At 39.2% G+C, this 18,242-nt stretch overlaps 1 protein-coding gene across 1 annotated transcript in view; it reads right to left on the bottom strand.

Annotated features, from left to right (window-relative positions):
• atrnl1b (attractin-like 1b) overlaps positions 1-16,662 on the bottom strand; it is a 79,281-nt gene extending 62,619 nt beyond the window's left edge. The window contains exons 1-15 of the mRNA XM_072455882.1: positions 16,259-16,662; positions 13,702-13,785; positions 12,521-12,634; positions 12,289-12,417; positions 11,439-11,647; positions 9,198-9,372; positions 8,703-8,790; positions 6,889-7,150; positions 5,256-5,439; positions 4,768-4,922; positions 4,008-4,092; positions 3,674-3,888; positions 2,901-3,019; positions 2,212-2,344; positions 658-860 (exon numbers count right to left, since the gene is read on the bottom strand). Coding sequence (XP_072311983.1) covers positions 658-860; positions 2,212-2,344; positions 2,901-3,019; positions 3,674-3,888; positions 4,008-4,092; positions 4,768-4,922; positions 5,256-5,439; positions 6,889-7,150; positions 8,703-8,790; positions 9,198-9,372; positions 11,439-11,647; positions 12,289-12,417; positions 12,521-12,634; positions 13,702-13,785; positions 16,259-16,521 — 2,418 coding nt within the window. The 5' untranslated portion in view covers positions 16,522-16,662. The remainder of the gene's footprint in view (positions 1-657; positions 861-2,211; positions 2,345-2,900; positions 3,020-3,673; positions 3,889-4,007; positions 4,093-4,767; positions 4,923-5,255; positions 5,440-6,888; positions 7,151-8,702; positions 8,791-9,197; positions 9,373-11,438; positions 11,648-12,288; positions 12,418-12,520; positions 12,635-13,701; positions 13,786-16,258) is intronic.
• Positions 16,663-18,242: the final 1,580 nt, after the last annotated feature.

Genomic DNA, 18,242 nt, shown 5'->3' with positions numbered 1-18,242 from the left:
AAATATTGTTCCAGCTATTTTTTATTAATGATAAGTTGATATAAGTTTTGTGACAAGCAGAGCTGCATTTAATAAGCAAAACAAATGCTTACCGTTGTATAAATAACCAAACAAAACCCTTTAGCTGCATTTAAGTACTCTATTTAATGAATTATACATGTTAATCAAGTATTCAACCCTCTACAAAGCATATGTTAACATCCAACAACGAAAACTGAACAGATTCCCCACAAATTCAAAAGACGCAATAAATACACACGCCCAAAAAAAGTATAAAACATGAAACAAATCTCATTCTGGTGACAGTTATGAGCAGTCAGAGGTTGTCACGCCGGTTGTGATGCAAAACAAAGTGGAAGGAAATGGTTAGAGAGGAGAGAAGATTCATCCTGTCTCGAAATAAGGACTGCAATCAGCGGGATAGAATGGTACGAACACGGGCGCAAATTTTGATCAGCAGCCGCAAAAAAAAAAAAATTGTCTCCCAACGCAGAGCTCATCAGAGTTATTGACAGGCTACAGCTACGACATAAACACACCCTGCTCCAGACGCAGATCCACAAACAAAAAGCCGGGTATGTTCTGCAAGATTGCTACAACGCATGAATAAAACAAAACCCCGACCGCCGCTGCCGTTCTGTTAGACGCGTTACTTACCGTGTTTGTATTCGCCTTGTCTTGCTCCTGGAGTTTCTTGAGCTCCTCCAGCACAAAGTCCACTTGCTTGGACGTGGTGAGAGACGCGATGTTCCCGTTGAGGTTTTTGCAGTAGTGCTGAGCGTTGTCGTAACTTTCTCGACTGGAGTTGATCCTCAGGCAGGCCTCCCCCACCTGGTTCCAGCCCTCGCTGCACTGCTGGACTGCAAAAAGAGAGGAAAACCGCTAGAGGACATGATGATGATGATGATGATGATGATGATGATGATGATGATGATGACACCGTGTCAGATGGAAAGGGCAATCGTCACGAGGGCTGAGACGAACGCAACTAATCGATTACTGACTAATTTAATAATCAAATAATCGTGGACTTGTCTATGCGTAGGTTCTAAAGCAGGTCATGAGCTGAGAAAAGTAGTTTAATGACTAATAATTGAGCCGTGATTCCATGAAAACGATGTGGAAAATGTATAAATTCAGTGTATTAGATGAAACCGCTCCAACACGATCCTCAAACAGCTTCACTTCAGCTTCATCTGGTCAAATAATACAAATATTTCCCTCGAGTGACTTTTGAGTTCTAAACAACGACTCGATTAATCAAAAGAATAATCACCAGACTAACCAATTAGCAAAATGATCGTTATTTGCCGCCCGTTCCTGTCAAAAAGTACAACATAAAGTTGTGATAGATTTGTTTTTGAACATTGAAACTTGGAATAACAAAAGATTATGAAGTATAATTAAAGCTTAGGGCGAAGTTATCGAAAACTTTACATTCAGCTTAGTGTCAAAAGGTGGTCATTTTCATCTTATTGTATGGTGACAAAATATGTGTTTGACTTTGTTGGGAAGCCATTTCGGGCGTCAAGAATGCATCAAACAAGAATATAATTTGCAGTTCACACCACTGCAACGAGCCCTCAGGCGACACAGCGTCACCAACAAAAAATTATGGATCAAGTGACAAAACCACTTTAGTTTTTTTTCTAAATTCACTGAACGTCAACATTTGGGGAGAGGGGAGGGGGACTGTGTCTGCCCGATGCTCAGTGAGCCTTAATAAATGACGCCAGAGTGACATCTATGAATATCGGTGTTTAAAATAGCTCCTTGGTTTAAAAAAAAGGAGAGAGAAAAGAATATGCTGCTTGGTAAATTGCCCTCAACGTTCTGAGATGAACTGCATACGATTATTAAGGTTGGTCAAAGAAGAGCGATGCCGACGGCTAAAAATCAATGATAATCTTTTTAAATATGCGCCTCAGGTTTGAATGTCACCGAAGTCGTTTCATTTTCATTTCAGTGAGGGCCACAATAATGCTATATTTCGGTGGTTATCTTTGACATTCGTTTGAAACTTGGCCATTAGGACTCTCAATGAGGAACAAAAGGGATAACAACCATGACATCGTTGCGTTTGGCATTGACATACAGTATTCTCTAATGGTTTCCCTGGAACAGACTGGGGGGAAAAAATATGCTAATGCAGAGATAGGGGATGAATCCAATGTGTTGCTCTATTATTTTCTAATCCAGCGTCCTTCTCACCTGGCGTAGCGTGGCATTCGGACTGATTTTGGTCCCACTGACAGTTGAGGTTGAGGGAGCAGCTCTTGCAGTTGGCCAGTTTACTGCAAACCTGTTCATTACGCACTGGACACTGGGTGAAGTTCTTTACACTCTGGAAATGACAACGTAACATGAAACATTTCAGTGAAAAACATTTTGTAAGTTTAATCGAATGAAAAGCTCCACTTCTCTCGCCTTTTGCCCGGTCCACACAAAAACAAATGGGAATATCTGTGCCTGGAGTAAAACTTTGGAACTCATTGGATTATAATTTAAAAACAACACATAATCGCTATATCTTTAAGAAACAGTTTAAAGCAATAACAATCAAATCATATGAATTAAATAATAAAAAATCTATTAAAAAAAAGCCCATTGAAGTGTGGCATGTCGTAAATGTAAAATGGTGTATTTAAAATGTAAAACAAGTCTAAACTAAATGTGTCCAGAACCATCTTGTGTTGTTGTTTTTTTTTTTTTTTTAATTTCAAGAAAGGGGCATTTATATTTAAGGGATATTTATAAGATTTTTTTCCACACTCTGCTCTTTTTTTGATTGTGACGGGAATTTATATTAACGTAAATAACTAATAATTGAAATAAATGAACTTAAGAATTTCACCACGTAAAATCAGCGGAGCAACATTGCCCTCTGGTGGCGAACTTACAGAAGTGCAGTTGCTGGAGGCAGAGATGCATTTTTTGTCGTCGCACCACTGGCAGCCGTTGGTGTTGGCAGTGCAGCTGGCACAGTCGGAGAACCGGTAGCATCGCTCGTCCACCGTAACTGACAAGACAAAAGGAAACGGTCGCCCCAAAGTGTTCAGGATTTTACATGGCAGCCAATAAACACAACTAGGTCATTGTAAAGCGCTGTCAGTAAAAATCTGCAACCATATTACACATTAGGACTTTGGTCATTGTTGGGCTGAATGAGAATACAAGTGAAAGACTGCTAATAATCACTTGGCTTGACGTTAGGGTGGGCCATATCGACAAAAAATGAATATTAGAGTATCCCGATAACGATATTGAGACTAAATATGATGTCAATCCAACAGAAATGTGTTTGAAAGTTTCAGAAATTGTATTAGTTGAGGTTTAATAATCAGACAAATTAAATGCCTGTAAAAATTAAATCACAAGCGTGTAGAAATATCACTTTATTTGCACATTTGGGAAAAAACAAAAAGGAAAAAAAAGTTGCAATCAGCTCTTTTTGTTGCATTTTTACTATAAACAATATACTCGATATTCAGATTTTGCACATCTTCAAAACAACATTCATAATATTTTTTTAATCGATATATTGCCCACCTCTACTGGATGTCTGAAAATATAATAATCGGACACCACGTAATTACTGGGCATAAAATAAAAGTAGATTTTGTGCTAAACTAAAATACTAGAGATGTTTTTTTGCAGGCTGATGGACTCGTACCAGGTTTGGGTGGGCAGAAAGGTGCCGGTGTGAGGCTGCCGTTGGACATGCTGGGCGTCCAGGGGGAACAGCGGTCGTTGCTCCAGAGGCAGCGGACCCCGGGGCCGGCCCTCTCACAGCTCTGCTCAGAGGAGAAGGCCTGGCAGCTGGGGGGTCTGTACACCAGCACGTCATTCAGCAGCACACTAGAGAAGCCCCCAAACACGTACATGGACCTGGACAAAACACACACCACATTTGTTCTTCTAGTACTGTTGTTATTATGCGTAGGCGGCTTTCGTGGTGAAACTGTTTTGACCTAGTTCAAATGACCTCTCCAATGTGTGTCACTCACCCGTTGCTGACCACTGCAGAGTGGCCAAAGCGATTAACATCCCTGTGCAAGTCTGGCTTTGGCAGAAGCTTCCACTCATCACAGGCTGAAAAACAAGACCATGACCTCTGTATCAGGAATTAGAATTAAGTATTTGCGGATTATAGTTGATAGAAAATAAATGAAATGTCTAATGTAAAAAACGTACAAAAATGTAAAAGGAAATAATAGTCTAACTAGTTTTGTATGTATATAAATTAATGTTTAATAAATTAATAGGGGCCACGTGCACTGGAGGAAGCCTATGGATCAATGCCTCACTGGTTGAATGGATTGATAGGCTTTGCCTTATTTTTTTGTGCTTGTAACACTTTTGAGATTTCAAATACCATGTGATTCATGAATCATCATCATCATCATCAGCGCACCCAGGACCCTCCTACTGTAAGGCACCCACAATTAGGGGGGGCGACATTGACAAAAAAAGAATATCTTGATATCTAAATAATGATGGATTGGATTGACAATATGGTGTCAATCCAAGAAGAGTGTTAAAATAAGTCTTTAAATGCAATAATTGAAAATGAATCAATAAAGTGCAGAAATATAATATAATTTTTGTAGCGTTTTACTATAAAAGATACACTCAATATTACATTTAGGCATATCTTCAAAACAACATGTTGCAAAATGATATAAAAATAGTAGAATAAATGTAAAAAATGAAGACCGCAAAACAGTTCTATCACATTAGGATGAACAGAGGATGTGCGTTTGTTACCGATGTCATAGGCGAGGAAGTCCGTGGAGAAGCATTTGGCCCCGTTGCTAAGCGACGTGTCATTGTGCGTGTTGCCTCCGAAGACGAGCAGGGTGCCGCTGAGGAGCACGGCTGAATGCAGGTACCGCGGGAAGCCGCTCTCCTTCAGGATGAACCTGAACACGTGCGAGGCGTGATGAGACATGCACACACTGACACTGTGCTGCCCTCAATACATAACGAAGCAGGCATCTACCGCACTGTGTCAACGTCCCACACAGGGTTGAAGAAGGCCAGGCAAAAATACAGATTACAGAGGGGAATTTCAGAGCATAAAAATAAAAAAGAATTCAAGAATATACATCTTACATTGAAGAGCGGTTTGTTTCTCACTTTAGATAATCCATTAACGCTCTTGGTTCAACAGTAACGGTGATACATGCTTTTTTTCAATGATTATGTTAGTTTGAGACCTTCAGTGGCACACTTCTCTGGATTTGCGCACTTACCACGTCTTTCCGTTGACATCGTAGCGGTAGAGGTCAGCCACAAGGCCGTATTTGTTGGCAGGTAAAGCTTTGTATCCTCCGTGGATGAACACACTGCCGCTGGCGCTGTCGTAAGTGCTGCTGTGTCCATAACCTCCCTGTGGAATGGCCCCTTTGGTCTCAGGCACCACCCACGTGTTGGATTCTGGAAACAAAATGACATGGCTTTAATAGAAGAGCGTAATTGGTAATTGGTCGAGGCGGTGAGTTTTAAGTTTTATTGGCATGTTAAATATTTCTATGCATAGCAGAAAGGAGCAGGTGTGTAATCTCACTTTAAACATAGGCACTTTTAACAAACAAGTATGCAATTTACTACGTCTTTAGTCAGCTACAGCGCAACACGTCAATATTATGTGTGATAATAGTGTTGATCAGGAGAGGTAATTTAGTGCAGATTGGCAGCCGCGTTTCCAACACCAACATCGGGGAGTGAATGTATAAAGCTGATTTAAAGCCAATTTGAAGAGCTGATGTATTACGATAATACAAATAACAACTTTCCAATAAATTAAGTAGACATTTTTATGAACATCTGGGGCACAAGAAAACAACGAATAATAAAAAGACTGGCCTATTTTCAGCCTCCTTGTCCCCATTCTTTAGATCACTGTCAATGACCCTAAAAGTTCCACCATCTCGAATGCCGCCTCTAATCCGAAATTACAGAGAAAGATAAGAGGTCAGAGGCTGTGAAGTGTCCTTTGCCGGCATTTGGCAGACATATAAAGCAAAGAGTATATCATTTAGATGTACTGATAATACGGGAAAGAAGCGCCACAATGTGATCTTTATAAAAGATCATTCTGACAGTGACACCGCCACAGAAAGTAATTGGTTTTTCCAGTGCCATCTTTGGTTGACTGAAATGAGTCTAAATCAGGACTAACCTGTGTCATGAACATGTTGACGTTAAGCATAACTAGGATTAAAATGTCAAAGCATGACTCTGAAAATAATAAATAAGCTTGTACAGAATGAATACAATACATTAACTTGGGGCCAGGATTCCCCAGAAAGTTAGATTCCAAATCTCAGTGGGAGTTTCCTGGTTAGATAAAGAGTGAATACCGTAAATAAAACATACCCTCACAAAGTTGAAACCTGAGCAGAGCAGGGTCTAAAACAATTAAACCAAGATTACGCAAGGTCGAAACTTGGACTATCCTATCTATTACACTAGTTTACCTCATACAACAAACCTAACGGCTAAACCTCTAAAACCTCAGCACTTAAAGGACAAATAATATGTATTATTTCTATTTCTGACATGCTCTTGATCACCTTTAGTTTGCAGTCTCATGTTTAATCTTTTTTTTTAATATAACAAACAAAACTACATTTGGATCTGCCGTTTCCCACGGGACTAAATAAGTTTTGGCGCCATGTTCTGCCGGCAGAAGGAATTTCAGATAAACATTCCAACACATTTCAAGCTGGCCTCTCACTTTACGGGTCTCAGCACACAGATGTACTGATCATGATCAGACTGGAGAAATGTACAAACAATTTACACACAAAACTTATAAATATTAAGAAAGCATTAAGTAATGTAAGGTCTATAAAGTCCTGATTCCAGGGGGCGTAGACTCACTCTGATGGTATTCCTGAACGTTGCTGATGTAGCTGTAAACAGGGGAGTAGCCGAAAATGACCAGCATGACGATCTCGCCCTCCTCCAGCAAGACGCAGTGTGCCGAGTGGCCCTCCACGGCGTACATCTGACTCTGCCCCGGGACAGCCAGCACGGGGCTCCTCTTCTGCCACGTCCGACTCACTGTGTTGAACACCCACAACTCGTCTGTCACGTTCCCCGAGCCCGCCTCCAGCTTGCCCCCGTACATGTAGATCTCGTCCTGGAAAACAAGGTTTGATCGTGTACCAAGTCGAGCTGAATATGACACATTGGAGGGTAGCAAAATATTATGTGTTGCTGTGTGTTCTGGCTTTATGGTCAGTTTGTTCTAGAGGTAGATAGAAATGCACATCATATTGTAAGTAAATACATTTTATTTGTGTAGCACCTTTCACCAACAGAAGTCGCAAAGTGCTTCTCAAAAACACAATAAAAGAATAAAAACCCAAAGCTTACAGTGGGCAATACACATACAACAATATACAGTAAACTCAGTCCCTAAAACAACTGTGATCAAAAGGCCCGACTGGAATGAACTGGTTTCAAACTGACTCTTGAAAGCAACAACAGAATCCAGTGACTGCAGAAAGAGTGGATCATTCTAGAGTCTGGGAGCAACAGTCTGGAAGCATCGGTCTGCTCTGGTCCGAAAACTAGTGCAGTTTCTGATCCAACTATCTCAGTGACCGAGGGGAAGTGTAAGGTTTGATCACATCGCTGATAAACAAAGGGACCCGACCATGCAAGGCTCTGAAAGTCTGCCAGCGAAGGGTTTTGAAAATGGGTGAAATGTGAGTCCCTCTATTTGTGCAGGTCAAGATCCTCACTGCAGAGTCCTGGACCAGCTGCAGACGAGAGCGCTCCTTCTTATTTAGACAGAAAAACAAACTATTACAATAGTATGAGTTCCAGATCTTTTTGAGACACAATTTTCCTGGGTTTAGAAATGTTCCTTAGCTGAATGAAAAGGTTCCGGGTCAACTGCTTAGAGTGGTGCCCTAAAGACGTGTCATTGTCAAAGTTTCTAAGACTTGGTTTAGCAGACTGGCCTAGATCACCCAAATACTGATTTATCCATGGAATGGAATGATCAGGGGCAATAGCCAGTGTTTCTGTTTTACTACTGTTTTATTACTCAGACACTGTTTCATTTGACCTAAACAAATGATCAAATGATGATTAATAATTTTGAGGATAGACTCAATAAGGGCATATGGTGACATTTCTGTTCATTTGTCTGATGAGTAAACATCAACTAATATAATAAAGATATGTTTTAACACATTTCTTTGATTGACAATATTGTTATCGAGATACTAAAAAAAAACCATTAAAATTGAGGTATTAATTTTGGTCAATATCGCCCACCTCTAGTTTGTTCTCATCTTGAAGCTAGATATTTTGAACATTAATATTTTGTGCTTTGTCAAGGGGCATTTATTGAGGAAACATTTTAAAAAGGTGTACTAGGTGTGATTACTTTGCCTGAAATGTTCAACAGTATGGCATTAAACTTCCCGCTTACAGAAAGAAAGCATGTTTTTCACGGGATTATCAAGCAATAAAAACACCCTTAATCCAAATCACCTCACAATACAACATTCATTCTGTGATAAATCTGCATTTAGTTCTGTTACATGAAGCACAAAACTTCAGAACAAACACCTCAATAAAATATTCCGTCCTATTCTATCGTTTTCTTTGCCCTCACTCCTACACACACTTGAGGTCATTGAAATCTAAAATAAGTCCAGTTATTTCAGCGTCTTTACCTGGTAGGCAGCGAGTGAGTGGCCGTATCTCGGCAGAGGGCCACTGTTGAGAGGCCCCGTGTTCCAGACGCCGCTCTCGAGGTTGTAGCTGCAGAGACAAAACATTAAGCTTTAATCACAGATGTGTTTATTACCTTCATTTACTTACAACTGTACGCAATACACCAGGCTAATGAGTCGTTTAATGTTACACTTGGAGACCAAGTAAGCAGTACATGTTTTATGACCACAAGTTCCCTGTGTAATTACAAAAGAAAACACAGAACTGCACAGTCTAATCGTAAACTAGATGATGAGTCCAATCTAAAAAGGTTATAGAAATGCAATACAAAATTCACAACAAACAAACATGTTTGTTCCATCTGTTTTTTAAAAATAGCATGGCTTACACGTACAATAACTCCCACATTTGCACATTTTACATTGGAACAACAATATACAAAGATTTAGTGTGAAGCTAAGGTTACAAAAAGGTTAAGGTTTGAAAAGACGTACTTGAGAATCATCTGAAACGAGCTGTAGTTGAAGGTGTATCCGCCCACGACCCACATGACCTTCTCCTGCACCACGGCCTTATGGGAGGCTCGGGCCAGAGATGTACCGAAGGGCTTGACACTGGGCAGGATCCAGAAGGACTCTGTGGACGGTACGGTCAGAGAGCAGTCTGGCCCTGAGGGATCAAGAAGAGGAACTAATGTAGATAAATTCGTCTCCATCATATTCATAGTGCCTCCAAGTCTTCCCAGACCTATGAACGTCCCTAAAATATCCAAACAAATTACAAACAAAAACTAAAGCAGCACTCCCCAAATGTTTTTCCATCTCGGCGACCTTTATTTTACTAGTACAAGCTACTGTTTTAACAGAAGTAGTAGTATTATTGTTTTATGGTTAATAAAGATGTTACAGAACAGTAATCATCATAAAATATTTTATGGAAGTAGTTTACAGTGCCATTATTTTTAAAATAATATGAATCAAATGTATCGTCTTCTCTTGAGTGTCTTTTGTAGAGCTTTATGAACCTATATGTTCTTCTAAATCTCAAACAATTAAACACAAACACAAATGTTTGGCTGTCAAAAACATAAATACACTAGCTTAATTAATACGACAAAAAGCATTTATGTAGAAAACACTAACATCTTAAAAGATAGATATTGTACATATTCACTTAAAGATAATTGACCGTTTTAATAATAAATGATGAATACATTTCTAGTTATTGTTAAATATTTTTTGCAAAAGAAAAAAAACTAAAGTTGCTTTTCGAAGTGAACACAAGAACCCGGGCGGCGTGAACATGTCAGTCTGTGTGAACAAATGTGATGTAGAAAAAGCACATGTCTCCTAATGATTCCGTCAAGTTTCATCACACAAAAAGCATTTGTCCGTCTCCAGCTCGAGGCGCCGCACAATGCTCTGTAATGAGGCTTATCGACCTGCTCCCAATCAACAAAATGCCACGCCACGACACAGCTGTTTGTGCTCGTCTGTTATCACATTCTTCATTACATAGCACTTTGGAGGAGCCACGGGCGAGGGCGGGGCATTATTGTTTTACAACCAGCACATGCGCCAATCAGTTAGAACAGGAGCGCCAGGTAAAGCTACATTACCGGATTTTCCTCCAGCAATTCTGCCCAGTGTTTCACAACTACCATGTTCACGTATAAACATCTTTGTAGCGATTACACCTTATGACGTGTATATAAATTATACTCTCTTAAAAGACAGATATTATGCTCGTTTCTGTTTTTTAGCATTGCACTATAACATAAGTAGATCACCATTTTACATGAAGCAACATTGGTTTAAACCGGATTCAAAAGTGCAGAACTGAGAACGCCGACTCTGCATCATTGCCTTGTTTTTGCGGCAGAGTTCTTGAATATTTTTTAACACTATATGTATAACTCAGAGTCTACAGTTTACAAATAATTGCAACTAAATACGGGAATGGGGACGGAAATAAGGGGTCAGTGAAAACAGAAATGTCCTGAGCACTCAAGCCTCAAAGCAGGTCAATACAGGATTAAAAAACATGCAAGAGAAAGCTAATTATGAAGAAACACTTGTCGTAACAAGGTTGATATGATATGTCGCTAAAAGTACTTTTTAACAGAGTAGGAAGCTAAGCTAAATCCAAGAAGCTTTAGGCAAAAAGGCAAACGGATGTTTTATAGGCCTTTTTAGAGGCTGGCAATATATTGTCTTGAAGATAAAATAATAACAGTGTTTCAAACAATGGCATTTACTGTGAAATTCATGTGCAATCTATGTGCTGTCGTGACACATATTCATGTGCAATTACTGTCGGGATCACATGCAATGGTATTTATTTATTTATTTGTCTATGGGAGTTTTTATTTATTTATAGGAGATCTTCTACTGAAAGTGTTTTTCAGACTTCCTATAAGTGATCTGTTCTTCTGTATCTATCTCTGTATCTACCTGCGTTGCACCAATGAAATTTCCCCATGTGGGACAATAAAGGAATATCTTATCTTATCTTATCTTATAAGTTGATATTGACGCACTATACAGTTAAAATAGAGTTATTTCAACTTTGCCCCATGCGTAAACCACAAAAAATATTTAAAATAGATCCAATTTCAAACATTTTAAATAACTTGTTTATTCACAACAAGTTATACATTATTAATACATTATAATTTCAGATGAGTATTTTGTCTTGAACGCATCTACAGTCCGTGGTGTTAAGAGTGTGGTTACCTTGCCAGCTGTCATTGCACACACAGAGCTTCTCGCCGGTGAGGTCACAATAGCCGTGGTCAGGGCTGCCGCAGTTGTTCCTACAGTAGGGGATGTCGCAGGCCTCTCCTTTCCAGTACTTGTCACATTCACAGTACACTCGGCTGGCTATGGAGTTCCCTGTGGTGCACTTCCCGTGGCCCGAGCAGTTGTTGGGACAAGAGTTGATGCTGGACAGAGAAAATATGCTTTAAGTTTGTATTCCTCATAAACAGTAAATCATATGTAAAAATTGTATCAATGATTTGCAGCAAAAGCTTTGGTATCACAAAATATTATCCTTGCTGTACTCTTCAGATGTCAACTTTGATCAGTCACATTTTAATAGATAATTTCCGTCATCTTGGTTTTTAATTGAAAGGTCCATAGCCAATTCTTTGTTAGTAAAAGAAACATGGTTTTGGAGGTAAATAATTCAGACTTTAGAGGGAAAAGACATTGATATTGAAAGATTTTTGTATTTGCATTTAACAAGACAATATAAAAAAAAAAATCGTGATTAATGTTATTCTTATATCGGCCAGCCCCAAATATAAATTAACCAATACATGTAAAAATATAAATGTTGGTGGTTAAAATATAAATAAATGACAGGGATGAGAAACTTGAGCTAACAAACCATCCCCCAAAATGGAGCTTGAAATATTGGGACCTACGTTACGATCTATATCTATATAATTTACTTTAACTTTAGTTTGTAAACGAGGCAACTTCAATTTTTCCAAACATGACTTTCCTTAATCGAAACGTGTTCGGAGACAGTACATCAGTCCGTCAAAAAAAATTTGCCATTCTCTGCCATGTTACTCACGAGTAAAATATTTCAAATCCTGTCAGGTTATATGCGGCGTCGCTGAAAAAGTGCAGCAGTGCGTAGCCCGAAGTCGTCTCAACTTCAGGAACCGTTTCATTTCCTCGGACCTCGGGCACAATAAGGCCGCTGGGGACAGAACGGGACAGGGAATGCATCATAGGATTTTACGGCCAATTCAAAGTTTGAAAGAGTGTGACATCGAATGAGAAAGTGCTGGCAGACTCCTCACCTGAAGACAGCCACCAGAGGAGCGTAAATGGAGTCTCCATCGTAGACATACATGTGGTCCCAGCTACATTCTGTGGCAAAGTGGTTAAAACGTAGCCGAAGGACTGCATTTGGACTGCGAAGGAAAATCAATACAGTAAGCATAAAAAACACAACAGCAAGAAAAAAAAAACAGACAGATCATTTTGGGGTTTTTGTTTTTTTCATTTTTGTCCATGCTACATTGCTTTTGCTGTGAAGACCAGAATGAATCAGATAAAGCGAACAGAGTTTTGCTGTTCACATGGCATTTCAATCAAAATGAGATAATGATCTGATGCTCGGGGTGCATGTAACCATAGCCACAGATTCAGCTTTTTGAGCAGTCAGGCTGTTTGTTTGACAGGACAATAGAGCAATCTCCACATTTGATGAAGGCCTCTGCAGTATCACGTCCTGTTTGGCTCTTTCTCCCTTTTTCGAGCAGCTAACTCATCATTTTCAGGACAAAAACCTCTACAATCAATACCAATTTGAATAGAGAAACACTCTTTTTAGACTAATGGATTTATTTCAGTATAAGATTCTTGTTCAAATAAGTACCAAGTCTCAATATGTGACTTGGACATATTGTGTCTCAATTGTGTCTCATATTGTGTCTCAATTGTGTCTCAAATTGACATATTGTGTCGCAATGTGTGTCTCAAAATATGTCTCATGTGCATATAACTGATGAAAATTGTTATTTTACCATTATTATTAGTATTATCTTGTCTTACGCTAGCGTTTCTTTATTTTATATTATTTTTATCTTTATTCATTTTTCCCCTCAATTCCTTATTAGGAAATTAAGTTTTTGTTTATAAGAGTTTTGTTTATAAGAGTTCTTCTATTAAGAGTGTTTTTTTAAACTTCCTATATGTTATCCGTCCTTTTCCTCTGTATCTACCTGCGTTGCAACAATGAAATTTCCCCATGTGTGGACAATAAAGGATTATCGTATCTTATGATCTTATCTTAATACTAGAATCTGTGTTTTTTGGCAATCCTAGTTTGTAGACAAAAAAAATGAATTCTATTACAGCCTTAAACAGCTTTCGATAAACTATGATGTGATTGGCGTAATTTAATTACGTGAATCCATTTATCGTGAATGATTAAATGAGTCTACAGCAGAAGAAAGTCGCTGCAGAGATGACTTACTAGCCCTCGATAAGCCATGTGCACTTTGTTTTGTATTTGTAGTTGATTGGACCATCTGTGAGGTACCCCGAGGACTCCGTCAACCTATAAAAACAGAACAGAAAGTGAAAGGAATGCCTTGAGAATCAAACATTTCAACACGACACAGTTTTTAAGAAATAGCGTAATGCAACTAGCAATAGGCATTTTCTCTCTTGGAGAAACTGGAGAAGCTACTCTCACAAAAGCTTGGAATAATTTGCATCATAAAAAAATAAATAAAAATAAAAAAAGAGTGCTTAGCCATAAACATCCATTTTCACAGTGAATATTTGCAGATGATGTATGGGTGCTAATTCAATTCAATTCAATATATTTTTGTAACGCTTGAAATCACAACAGCAGTTGCCTCGGGGGGCGGAGAGAGAACAGATTAAACAATGTTCATAGGGAGTTGGCAGTGTCCCAGCGTCCCGTGTCCTTAGACCCTCCTTCTACACAAGAAAAAAAAAAAATCAAACCTCTTTGGGGAAAAGTAGGGAGTTTGGGAGAAGAGATCAGACTCCCTTGGACAGACCGGCCGACTGTTTTGGTATGATAGTATTTTCTGATATATTATTGTGCTAATATTTGTTTTTACTTATGGAAATTGAAGAAGTGGTTGCAAACATCATAAAAATTACAACACATTATATTGCATACATTTTGTTTATCTTTTATCTTATAGCCTTATTTTTATTCTTATCCTAAAGCAGATTTTAATTGTTTTTCTTTTTCACTTATATAAGTTGTTTTATCATTCTTCATTGTTTTATGTTGCAACGAATCACCAAGACAAGTTCCTATGTTTGTGAATTCTGTTCATTGACAATGGCAATAAACCTTTTCTGATTCTGAACTACATCTTTACTTCAATGTGTGGGCCTTGCAATCATTTAAAACATTGGTAGCAGCAAATATTGGTTATTGGAAAGTAAATTTATTATATTGTAGTTGGCTGAAAAAACTCCATAACAGATCATCTCTATTATATCACTATTTTTAGCTGGTAATACATCATTTTAAGAGTAGAATAAACTATTTGAGGTCAACCATGAATAGTTAGCTTTGACACCCAGAGCACACATGTAATGGGCGGGTCAAGGCCTTTTAGGACAGGTCATTGTGATAATGACTTCAGCCAATTACGACTGAAACGCAACACTGCAGTTAACACAACGTGAGCACAACAGACATATCCTTGCAAACGATAGTGTACAAATAGGAATGTGCGAGCTCTGCAATTCATCAAACTTTAATCGAGGCGCAATTATTTCTAATCGTCAATGATATGCCTGGGTTTGTTTTACAGACTGGTCCACAGCCAATCAAATGCCAGCAAACGCATGCGGTTTGGAGCAGACTTTTGACCAATCTGACTGTGTTGAAGTGGAAAGAAAAGTAGTTTATGTGCATTATATTAGACAAAATAAAACTGAATCAAAAACAAAGCTCTATTGATACAAAGAAAAAAGCCGAACGTCATGCGTCTGTTGTTATTTGTAGCGAGTAGTAAACAACACAGAATCCAAAGTACCAAAGCGGTTCAAACTGGACATTTGTAGTTCCTTCTGTCAATTATTACTTCAGCAATGTTTAATACGGGGGCTTTACTTGCATTCGTTAAAGCCAAAGACTGAACTTTTGAGCTCAAAGCAAAAATACAAGTGTAAATTTCACAGATGTTTCCAATATGGCCCGACACGATCTGTTTAAAGTTAATGACTGAAGTGTGGAGCGTTTGTTAAACTATTCTTACTTATTTCAGAAGACAGTAAATAACCTGGCGCGTGCAAAGGGCTGAAAAAATACGTTAAGCATCCAATGTGATGAGAATAGCAGATTTTTTTAAATGATAATGGTTAACAACTATAAATCATCAACCTGTCAAACCCGCTTTTACCACTATAAAATTGTAAACAGAATAATCAGTTTTTTGCAATTATACTACAGGGTCATTTTAATGCAACGTAATATGTATTTGTCTGATACATGAACATCAACTAATAGTTTTAAAGACATATTTAGCCCATTTTGATAGCTTGATAATAGGTCTGCAACGGTTAATCGACTAATCCATGACAACAAAAACTAATTGTAGTCGTACTTCGATCCTCACAATCCTGATCTGGACTGTACGGACTCTAAACACATGCCAAAGACCTTTTATAACAACAACAGTGGAATTAAAAACATGAAAACATCCAAAAAAGAATCAAATAATTTCGTATTTTCAACAATAATACACTTAATTTGTTGATATACTCCATCTAGAAGGCTGCGGTCTCCATATTTCAACATGTATTAGGTTGAAAATGTGTTTTAGAAAAGTCTTAAAGTAAAATAGAAATAATAATTTGACTTGTCAACTATTAATAATCATTGGTTGAGGAAATGACTGATATAATCTTGTGGGAATACCATGATCAAGACACACTATGCAAACAAATACCTAGTCAACATCGCCCACCCTTTCTTCACAGCAAAAACATCTGGCTTAGCTCAACTTTGGGAGTGATTAAACTGGAAGATCACTTACTTAAACCTTCCCTGGCAGTGCTGACACTGGTCTCCCACCCATCCTCTGTCACACACGCACGATCCATTGATGCACTTTCCAGAGAGACAGCTTTTGTCACAGGATTTGGCAGGAGACGCGTGCGTGACGAGGATAAAGTAAAAGAGAACGTAGAGCAGCAGGTATCTGTGGATGCTGCGACAGTCCGTGGGTCCGAGGGATGAGGAGGAGGAGAAGAAGAAGAAGAAGAGGGGAGTTCTCTTGCATTTCCCCCCGAGGTCCATCTTCACCGAGGGAGAGAGGAAAACCTTAGGCCTTTCCGTCTGCTTTGGGGAGAGAGAGCCTTGGCTACTCAGACCGCTTCAACAAAGGAGTCCTGCATGTTCCTGGAGTGACATGCATCCTCTGATCAGGATCACACAACTTTAAGCACAAAGCTCTGCAGAAACGTCTCAAAAACACACACACACAATGCCAATGCAGTTCCCCAAGCTTGGAGAGTTGGACCTTTCCTCCTGCAGAAGAAGAAGGAGCCCCAGAGAGAGCGGAATCCAGGCTAAAAACTGCACACTTGCGTTCTACTGGACACCGGGGAACTGGAAGAACTGTAAGAACTGTAATGTCGTTAGCATCCTTAGCTCGCTGGCGTCAGGTTGGTGATGTTACTGCATTGATTCGGGAGCACTCTCCTCCAGAGGCATTACACAGCAGCCATTTTATCCCGAAAACAATACTTGGAAACGAAAGAGAGATGAGCGCACGACGCGGTAGTTGGGTCGAGCCGCCACAGTTTGTCCGTGTTTCGGTGGGATGGAGAACAAAAAGCCCGTCCGGTTGTTCCGAGCGAACGCCAGGCGCAGTCAACATCGATGTGGTGAAATGTGGAGAGGCTATTCTCGCCGACTGGTGGTGGGGGACACGGGGGGAAACACTTATAAGTTCACTCGCGGTGGCTAAACTGCACCTACTGCGAGTACGGCGGGTCGAACACGCACGTCCTGGACATCAGATTGTGGCCGTGTTTTCTCTTATCCCTCTGAGAACGCCGCTGTTGCTCTCGGATCATGACAAGAACACAGCGGTGGGTTTAGCGCAGCGGCGACACAGTTGAGCTTCTGCCGAGAAAACCAAACACACGGGGCGCATGCGCAGTGGCGGCGGTCTATTTAAAGCGACAGCGCCGCGCATCTGTTTGGATTTGCGGCGTTTTTAATCCGATCATTCAGGTCAAACTGTATTACTTTGTGTTATTTACGAGGAATAAATTGTCATGTGAGTGTGTAATATTTCCATGTAGGACACCCATTTTATAAGAACATCTGTTTTAGTTTTTTTTTTTTTTTATTACAGGGCTTGATATTACTGACTAAGCCTAGGCCTTTATAGTGACTGACAAAGAAGATTTACAAAAGTTTAACTCAACCTTCATCTTATAAGTACTGTTCTATGCAGTTTTGAGGGAAGAACATGTGTCTATAAATGTCCCTTCAACCAGAATATATTTGTCATTATTATAGTCTACGATGTATGAAGTTCTGCATGTTGACCTGAAGATGACGGTGTTGTGCAGTCATTTAAAACGAGCTCAGTCTTCACGTGACGAGGCAGGAGTGGTTATTGATTTTTTCATCCATCAGAAATCTCTTGTTTAGTTATTTACTATTTTCAGATTTTACCCTTTTTGAAATAGTCTTTTTGAAATTGTGTTTGTGTCATTGATTAAATTGTGCTGACTTTCTCAATCACTCTATGCTGCTCACAAAAGGTTGGCAAATACAGGACACTGGCAATGCCCTGTTTCCATAATATAGTTTGCCATAAAACCAAACAATTTTATTCAACAAAAGGATTTTTAAGAATCCTTAAAATTCAACATTATCCATTACTTCTTTATCAGTCTACACTCTGTCAAATCCAACCTGCAGTTTATCTACCAACTCTAACCTGAATTTGGTGACACAAAATGGAAACATCAGCCCTTTGACTCGATCCCTTCTGCCCAGGG

The sequence above is a fragment of the Eucyclogobius newberryi genome, unplaced genomic scaffold (genome assembly GCF_026437365.1).
Source record: "Eucyclogobius newberryi isolate DKJ021-1_F unplaced genomic scaffold, fEucNew1.0.hap1 SCAF_20, whole genome shotgun sequence".
NCBI lineage: Eukaryota > Metazoa > Chordata > Actinopteri > Gobiiformes > Gobiidae > Eucyclogobius > Eucyclogobius newberryi.
Note: the sequence above shows the minus strand (reverse complement) of the source record. Positions and strands in the feature narration are given on the sequence as shown.